This window comes from Monopterus albus, unplaced genomic scaffold, assembly GCF_001952655.1.
Source record: "Monopterus albus unplaced genomic scaffold, M_albus_1.0 scaffold3.1, whole genome shotgun sequence".
NCBI lineage: Eukaryota > Metazoa > Chordata > Actinopteri > Synbranchiformes > Synbranchidae > Monopterus > Monopterus albus.
The window spans coordinates 3,114,286-3,123,872 of record NW_018127883.1 but is presented as its reverse complement, the minus strand read 5'-3'; the positions used below and the strand labels follow the sequence as shown (position 1 = coordinate 3,123,872).

The window sequence follows — 9,587 nt, the reverse complement described above, 5'->3', positions numbered from 1 at the left end:
TCAGGGGCTTTCATCTTACATCTGCCTACGTGCAGTCTGGAGGTGCAAGATGCCTGAGCGTGTAATGTTAATTTTACCTGTGATCCGTTGAATAAATCAGCACTGTTTTGAAGTTACTTGGACTGTCTCGTCTCTCAGAGTTAGCAATGGTAACAAGAACCATATCCTACACTAGAATGGTGCCTTTGTTTTCCGCTGAACAGCTGATGGGACAGCAACATCAATCCACCTATGGGTGCACATGAACATCTGTTTTGTAGGAGTCAGAGTTAAGTGTTCCTGCCTGCTGAGATGCAGAGTTGACCAGTGCTACGCTCAGAGCAAGAAACTTATCGGTGTCCATGATGATAGAATAAAGAATTGGCATTTTTTTGCCTGGTGGTAACTCCTTGTATGAAGATAAGATTAAACTAATCTGACTCATGAAAGGCAATATACGAAACATGGCCCCTGTAGACTTATTAATTTAAACCCATCAGTGCTGACTATAGTGTAATCATGGTGGTATGTGGAGCTGCTATTGTCAGGTCATCAGTCAGCCATTTATCAACACAAGAAAACAGGCAGCTGGAGATGGGCTTTGTTCCTGCCCTCTTTTAAGTGGCGGGAAATGATTCAGGGTGTAAGGGGGGTGGGTCAGGGTGAAGACAGTAGATGTGGAGATCTGTTGTCCCCCTTCCTGCTTTTAATGGGATGTTTTCTTTCCAGATTTTTCCTTCCCTGTCTCCATGCCACTCTTTTGTGCTCTCATTTCTATTATCTTGATAACATCTTATCTGTGTATCTGCAGGTCTTGAAAGGTTTTCAGCATGAGATATGGTTTCTTCAAAAAAGACCTTTATAAGTTATTAAAAAGTCTTGAATGTCGATCACAAAAGTCTAATATTTTCTCTTGCCTGCCACAGGCATTAATGTTAGTTATAAAATGGTTTTTCAACTCACTGCACACTGTCAGTTATTGTGACAGTTGACTGTGTTTCCCCAGAAAATAAACTTCTAGGTAATGTTTATACAGGTTGGTTTGAGGAATTAGTTTGGCCTCTATGACTCATTGTCTAGTAGAGCATTGGGATCCTCTCAGTATTACCTAGGTCTGCTGTGTATGCCTGGTTTGTCCCTGAATTCCCAAAAGCCTCTCTGTCCTTTTGGAAGTGACAATGTGACGTATGTATTTAGCCACAGCCTGTGTTTCCTAAAATGAGCTGAGAAGTGTTAAATCTGAGTTTTATTTATTTTTGCTGTCAGTAGGATTTCATTTGGCAGTGGCACTAGTGTAAATATGAAGGCCTCTGTGAGACAGCCTGTGGTGGAAAGTTGTGAAATATACTGGACAAAAATATAAATGCAACATGCAAGATTTCTTACATTTATAGACATGAGAAATCACAATGTAAGTCAGAAGCTTCACAGTATCTTCATCATTTAATGAACTATCAGCTGACAAAACTTGTCCAGGAAGGTTTCATCTGGAGCTCATCTACAGACAGTTGAAGAACATGGCCAAATGTTATATCAGTGGTTAACAAGGTTAATATTTTTGTTCAGTGTATTTAGGCAGCAGTGCATTTGCTGCCAGGGTGACTGGCTGCAAATACTAACAGCAGTCAGATCAAAAGGAGACCTACAAAATCTGATATGTGCAGATTAGTAGTTGTCAATGTTGTCACAACCACAGAACAAAGTGACTGGAACTTGTGCTTGCTTAATCTATACAGTGTACATTCTGAAATTTGAGTGCACTGCAGAATGCCAAGAATTTGCAGAATGCCAAGTTACATACAGATGGCTGCCTCGGTTCTCTACCGAAGACAAATTCCATGTGTGTGTAACATGCTCGGCCAATTAAAGTGACTATTATTATTATTGTATATCTGAATCTAGGAAAGCTGTTGACGTCAAGCGCAAAAACTCTTGGTATAGTTGTAGCAAATTTTCTGATAAATACTATGTGGAATAGGATACGTCACCACAGATGGTTTAAATAGACGTACCTTCCCATTACTTCCATTTACTCTGGTTGATTCCTAGAATGGGATTTGAGTGTAATATAGGGCAGAGAAAATGCTGTGACTTTGATGAGTGTTTTGGCTTCCATAAGCGCTGGGAATGACCTTGAGGAAACGGTTTTGTGTGTCAGCCTGGGAATAAAGACAACCCTTTTGGAGACAAGAAGATTTTGCTCTTGTTCTTTTCTTTTTACATTTAGTTCTGTGGTCAGGATGTAGGCCATTAGGGTTGTACCCGACTAAGGATTTTGTCAGTCGACTCTTCAGTGTGATTATTCGACTATTTGTTCCTTTTCTTTCTATTTTTAAAGAAAAAAAAAGATATATATGTTGTCCTTGGCTGGGCTGAAAACATGGTGTTACCGGCCATTTTTTCTCACCTGCTAGCAGTAAGCTTCACTGGGACAGCGAAGTGCGCTGGAGGTCAGTGCCATCATCGCCCAGTTCCACCCCACACTGTGCAGGGCAACCAGTTAGTTGTCCAGTAAAAGGAACAGGAGTGGGAGTTTTAGCTCACATGTTTGTATACATGAATTTGATTTTAACAGCTTCTGTAGCCTAATAATAATTGTGTGGACTTTGTTTTTATAAATGTTTGTGTTTTGAGCAGAGGCGGGGTTGAGTTCAGTAATGTTTTGATCAATGGCAGATGTTGCAGAATGCACAGTGGACTGTGTTGTAACAAGAAGCCTGAAGCAGGGAATTTAAACTTACATTGCAAGAGGGGAAAACCATCAGTGTTGTGCAGACTAGGATGTACAGGTCGCATAGTTAAACCTTTGGGCAAAGCAGTGATCACAGTCATAAGATGGTAAGCAGACAAATTTTTATTTGGCATGTTTTGAACGATTTTGCTTCACCTTGACATAGAGGAGGAACAAAACAAAATTACTGTGATGCCTGTTAAATCTTTTTCCATTTGCTGAGCGTTGGAGCTGAACGTCGCTGAGAGACTAACCAGTTAACCTGTCAGAATGAAGCCAAGTTGGGGTTCTGTCCCACTTGACTGAATGCAAAGTGCCTGTGTGAGTGTGTATGTGTGGTGGCACCATATCAACAAGCAGATAACTCCTGCCAGCTGGCGCCTTTTGTTGACACTGAGAGAGGCATGAATGCAAAGATCTGGGACAAGTCAGTGTGGCTCATAGTGGTATCTGTAATGTCGCTGGTTGTTGGAAGGTTTGGCTTGTCTGGATTGTCCTGTGGATTTTGACTGTGTCAGAGGGGTGTCGAACACTAACCTTGTTGTTTATTAAAAAAAACTGAGTGAGGCATTGTCAGGACAAGTTTATATGAGAACATAGTTAAGGTCCTTGTTCATGTAGCATCATCTGACCGCACTGGAAAGTGTTGACTTTTTATGAATGATCACACTTGACGGTGAATATGGTGACAATGGTGCACATTTTCAGATCGTCTCGCCTGAAGATATTCATAGTGTTGCATGCTTTATACGAGAAATCAAAATAGTTGTGTAACAAAAAAGGAACCAGAGAGAGGAATTCAGTCCTTGCTCCCTTCTCACCACTGCTCGGTTGGAACAGACACTTCTTCTGAAGACTCATTGCAAGTTTTCTTTTCATCTGGGGATAAAACCCATGAAATTAATGCTTAAAATTTCAAACCAAGCTCTTAGAGTCAGTAGTTCAGTCACCTAATTGATTAACAGATTTTTTAAAATAATCTCTGTTCTGTGTAGGAACTGTTAGGATACCGTCATTTGCGTTTATACCTACAGTATATTCTTTTGAGACCAGTACTCAGGTTGGCATATGAGATTTTGAAAAATATGAAAAGTATATGTCCACTAAGATTCATTTTTACATAAATAGCACTTTGACATATACTAGCACTATTTGTCAGTGCTAGTTGTACTCCATACTGTTGTGTGTACATACTGTTGTGTGTCAGTGCTAGTTGTACTCCATACTGTTGTGTGTACATACTGTTGTGTGTCAGTGCTAGTTGTACTCCATACTGTTGTGTGTACATACTGTTGTGTGTCAGTGCTAGTTGTACTCCATACTGTTGTGTGTACATACTGTTGTGTGTCAGTGCTAGTTGTACTCCATACTGTTGTGTGTACATACTGTTGTGTGTCAGTGCTAGTTGTACTCCATACTGTTGTGTGTACATTATTATCTACTGGTCAAACTGTATACTTACATAATAATGGTCAAGATATTGGCCGTGCCATTTTATGTTAGGTTGTAGTTTGTATTCACATGGTATATGCCCGATCTCATACACAAGCACATGCAGACTTGCTGTTATTCAGCAAGTACAGTCTCGTGTCTGTTGGACTTTTGTCCCTTCTGACATGCCATTCAGACCTTTCACACAGACAGCTGTTTCTCAAAGCCGGATTCTGCCCAGTCAGTTAAATATAGTTTCGAAGCATGGCACTCAACAGGCTATAGTGTTTATGGCCTCCTTCATATAGAGCAACCTCTGTCCTTGCTGAGAATATACTTAATGACCAGCCATGTGATTCATCATGCGTGCCAGTAAAAAGAAATGAGGCAGTGCCCTTGGGTAGTGCCGCCAAAAGCGGTCCACTGTGATTAAATCAAATAACGCACACCAGTTTTAACAGTGTGATTGGATAATAGAGTGATGCAGTTAAGGTACTTTGCAAATACTGAAATTTGTAGCTGTCCTTTTGTCTCATTTTAACCTGTTCTAACATTTATCAGCCTTTTACAATGGGACCTGCTATCATTTATGTGCTCATGATCCAAGTATTGACTGACACAATCTAAACCTCGCCTTGTCTGTTTAGCTTGACTTTATGCCAAATTGTTTTTTGTTTTTTTAAGAGGAAGCATCTTGAAGAAAAAGTTATTCTGTTTGGAGAAGGTGTCACATAGCTATCTGAGCACATGTCTTCCATCAGATCCAGGGGAAAGAGCCCACAAAAGAAAAGAGAGAGCATAAATAGTGTTAGATAAGATGAAAGCAGAATAAAACAGAAACAGACGGGGTGGCAGGTGACAGGCGGTCCTAGGAGAAAATAAAATGAAAAAACAAGTTGCACAATAAAGTCCAGGTGAGCAGCAGACATGAATATAAAAATAGAGATGCCAAGGAGAAGCAGAGTTGGTGGATTGAGGAGAGAAGTTAGTAAACAGCAGGAAGCATAGGAGGAAATGGAGGGAGAAATTAAGAAGACCAGATGGAAAAGTAGCATCACACAGAGAGTGGAACAGATGGGAATGTAAAGGCAAGAGACTCAAGAACACTGTGGAGAAATATCAATTAAAAAAGACAACCGTCACATTCTCCCCTTGGTTGGTTCTTTTTAAGTTTTTCTTCCATGATTGTTCAGTTCTCATAGGAATCTGCATTACCATCCAGTGCTTGAAAGAAATTTGAGAGCTGATTTGCCAAAATCAAATCATGGGGTGGAAAAATGCAGTTATAGTTGGCTTGGGAAGAAGGTAAGATGGCGGGATGGACATTGAGGGGCTTGTCCAACAGCAGCAGGCAGTGGGGTGTCAACCTACTAAGCCTCTTTATAGCCCCTTCTCCATTGCCTGGTACCAGCTGAACTTGACTCGACTTAGCTCTACTCACTTTTGGTACCGGGTGCTTAGTTTTCCAGATGGTCCCCTCTCAGTGCAGCTGGTTGTCATAGCGACACTGCATTACATTGCTGTGATGTCGTCAGTTGCCGACATAGTAACTGTAACGCAACTTTACAACAAATCAGCGAGATCAGTTTGTGTTCTGTTGCATGTGTGAGTATTTGTCCACTTAATGTGTCTGTGGCTAGTTTGTCTTACTTCTTAGTGACAAGATTCGCTCACAGTGGAAGAGTTAGGAGGCTGACTTGTTACTACATATGTCTGCGCCCTAAAGTTTGAGGTTTTCCAAGTCTGGTGCTGGCGTGCAGCCACTAAATTTCAGACTGATTTTAAACTGACCTCGAATGTTTTAACTGTATTGGTCTGTTGTCCATTTTTCTTGTCAGGTGACACTGTGCAGCTCATTACTAAATTGCTGTGCTGGCCCCCATGGCTTATTTAAATATCTAAATAAGGACAGGAGAGGCAGGTGGCTGTGCTGGCAATGATTATGTGTTTGAAGAATGTTGACATATATTTGTTATCTTTGTGTTGCAGACCCGGTGCCTCCCTGGTCAAACTGACTGAACACGTGCCTCCACCTCCTTAACAAGAACCATGACGGCCATCACCGCACCCCAGGACAAGTATGAAAAACTCTTTTTACAAGAAAGGGAACGGTTTTGTTGTTCATGCCTAGAAAAGGCATATTAGTGTCAGTGAGATGCTTTCATTTTCTGTTGAAGTGTGGGAAAAATGAGATTTGGATGAGACCCAGTGAATGCATTAATCTGAATTGTTAATATTAGGATGAATGACTTCATTCACTTTCATGTGAATTTCCTTTTGTCCCTCATTAACAGATACAAGGCAGTATGGATCATTTTCTTCATCCTGGGCTTGGGAACCCTCCTACCCTGGAATTTCTTCATGACAGCAACAATGGTAAATTCATCTCTTGAATGAGAATATTTGCAGGGAAATGCAGTTGACTCCTGGAAGACCAGATGCATGGACGTGTCAGGAAGAGCTCTGTTGGGGGTCGTGTAGTCAGTGAATTAAAAGATTGGACTCCACTTAGAGGGAGTTCATTGATCTTAGGGAGAACAAAGATTATTTGTTTGCATTTCCTTCCAAAACCACCCGGTTTCACTCAAGATGGCTGACCTGACTCCAGCTGGTGGATTTGCTTGGCAGTGGTATATCCTCTCTAATCTTTAGGTATCTTTTTTTAAGCTTCCAGGGGTTAACTTCTTAACATGTAGCATTTCATTTTCGTTATACTGGGGGAGGTAAGGGAGGACCCAGCCATGGGGGAATTTCTGTTGGGGTTCAAATATTTTATAGTGTTTCTTTGTTTTGACAAAATAAAGTTGGAAGCTGTTTTAAAAAGAGCACTCAGAGAGCACATGTACCTCCGCCAAGGCACAACTCACTCACGCAAATGAGTCCCTTGTGTAAAATGAGATCCAGATCAACACAAAACATGTCCTAAAATTCTTAATCAAGATCAGATCAGGATCATCTTTTAGGGTATGATAGGCAGTCGTACTGTGCATCTTAGCTGAACATTTCAGGGTTCCAGCTTCATTATAGGCCAAGATATGGCAGAAAATCTGTTAAATGGGATTTTCAATGTTAACTTTAAATGGCCATCAGAGCCAGAATCCAGATCAGAACCGGAATATATTTGATCTGGTGATAGAAGTTGTCAACTCTACATATGTGTGTCACATTTCAAACAAATGATTTTGATCATTTTTGCCAGCAAAATAAATTTTCCCCCATGTCAAAGATGGGAATTTTGTGTGTGTGTGTGTGTGTGTGTGTTTTTTTTTTTTTTTTTTTTTTTTTTTGTGGCTTTTATCTCTGACTGTTTTCAGCCAAAATCTGATCACTTTTAGGCTCAGTCCCCACCTGTGTATGTGCCAAGTATGACCATGATCCGGTCATTTGGCTGTAATTCTGCTAAGCAACACACGCACACAGAACCAGAAACATAGCCTCTTTGTCAGAGGTAATGAATATAGCTGTACTGTTTCTGAATGATAAACAAATAAGGCAGTCTGTAAATGCAGAATTTGAAGCCTGGCAATGAGCCACATCTACAACTGTAGCACGTGAACTCTGCCAATCAACTTTGTTTAGTTTAGTTTTGTAACTTGAGTATGTTTTATTTGTGCATGATTCAGGTTCCAAAGATGTTTTATACAAGCAACCTCCCATCTTTGTCTTATTACTAGACACTCAGCTGAGACTAATGCAGTCAAATGCAACGAATCCTACATTAAATCATACTTTTAAGGCTCAGTTGTTATTGAAACTGGTTTAGTGAGGACTTTTATTGTCTGCAGTGTTACAGAAAAAACAAACTTTGTGCCTCTTATATCTATGAAAATCACATTCATATGACACAAATGTAATAATTAAATTATCACACAATGCAACTGTTAATGTTAGGTTTTGATTGATTGATTTATTCTTTCAAACATGCAGAACAGAACAATGAACAAATGACAATAACACACATGATTACACACATCCAACCAATGCTAATTCAAAATCAGTTTGCTTACACCTATTACATGTTTGAATGGAGTAGGAAGAAGTCAAACTTATCCAGTCCTACCCCATGACATCATATTATACAAAATTTATGCAACATTGGCTGCAAGCAATATCACTACATAAATAAAACAGATTGTTCTTATTCTTGCATATATCTTGTATAGCACATACATTTATATTTATATATATAGGTTGCTAGTGTTGATATCTGTCACAATAACTGTGTATTCCTCAATCATTTCTCTCCAGTACTTCACCAACAGGCTGAAGGACCCACCCGCCCACCTCTCCTCCAATCAGACGGCTAATGCGACTTTGACGGGCGGTGATACTCGCAGTGTGCTGGAGGCAAAGTTTAACAATGTGATGACACTGTGTGCCATGCTGCCTCTGCTCATCTTCACCTGTCTCAACTCCTTCCTACACCAGAGGTATCTACACTGCTGCAAACTGACACACACACAAAAACTCAACCTGAATCAGGTTTACTTCTCTAGCCACAGCAAACAAAGCGTTAGCATCTTCAGTCAATTTGTCATCCTGTTGAGACAAAATGATCAAAATCCATTATTTATTAATACAAAGTTAATCTCCTTTACATCTGACTGCTTTCCTTCCACATTGTCTGCTCTTTTTCTCTCCTGCTGACCCTCTGCTCCTCAGTATACTCACTTTATTTCCACAGTCCTTTTTTCCATTTTCTCCTCTTTTTTCTTGTTTCCTTGATTTATGATGGATAAAGATCATCACAAATAAACCTAAAACAGTTTTTTAATTTTGTTTCGCAATAACCCTCATTCTCTCATGATTTAAAAGTGTTTGTTTCCTGTTATGACAATGAGTCATAACCTTTACTGCCATATTCCCCTCTTGTCTTTCTTTTGTCACATCTAAAACCAAATGCTGTTTTTCTCCTGCTGGTCTGTTATATGAGAAATACAAGTGGTTGGACATTTGTTTACTTTTGTTACTATTATTATATTTACATACATTTTTTTTTTACAATTATTTACTATTATATTATTTACTCTTTGTACTATTTTATTTACTGTATTGTTTATTTAGTTTTCATTTATGTTGTAATTTACTTTTAATATCAGATTTTTTTTTTACCCAGCATTTATTATTATTCATATTAACTTGTAGTGTCATGAAATGGATGTGGCTAATGTTCATGACTGCTGGTTTGAATTGGTTATGTAGTCGTGGATTTTTAAGTGTCATGTCTCTGTGTTGTTTTCACTCTGTGTGTCAGGATTCCTCAGAAACTGCGAATCTCTGGCAGCCTGACAGTCATCCTGGTGGTTTTCCTCCTGACAGCGGTGTTCGTCAAGGTGGACATGGCCCCACTGCCGTTCTTCACCATCACTATGATCAAAATTATCTGCATCAACTGTGAGTTTTGAAATTCAAAAGTAATAATAATTCAATGATCCTTTAGTAGGGA

General features: G+C 39.6%; 1 protein-coding gene across 1 annotated transcript in view; it reads left to right on the top strand.

Moving 5' to 3' along the window:
- Positions 1 to 9,587, top strand: part of LOC109960402 (equilibrative nucleoside transporter 1) — a 21,682-nt gene that overhangs the window by 1,961 nt on the left and 10,134 nt on the right. Inside the window, exons 2-5 of the mRNA XM_020600482.1 lie at positions 6,131 to 6,219; positions 6,436 to 6,517; positions 8,390 to 8,571; positions 9,396 to 9,535. Coding sequence (XP_020456138.1) covers positions 6,191 to 6,219; positions 6,436 to 6,517; positions 8,390 to 8,571; positions 9,396 to 9,535 — 433 coding nt within the window. The 5' untranslated portion in view covers positions 6,131 to 6,190. The remainder of the gene's footprint in view (positions 1 to 6,130; positions 6,220 to 6,435; positions 6,518 to 8,389; positions 8,572 to 9,395; positions 9,536 to 9,587) is intronic.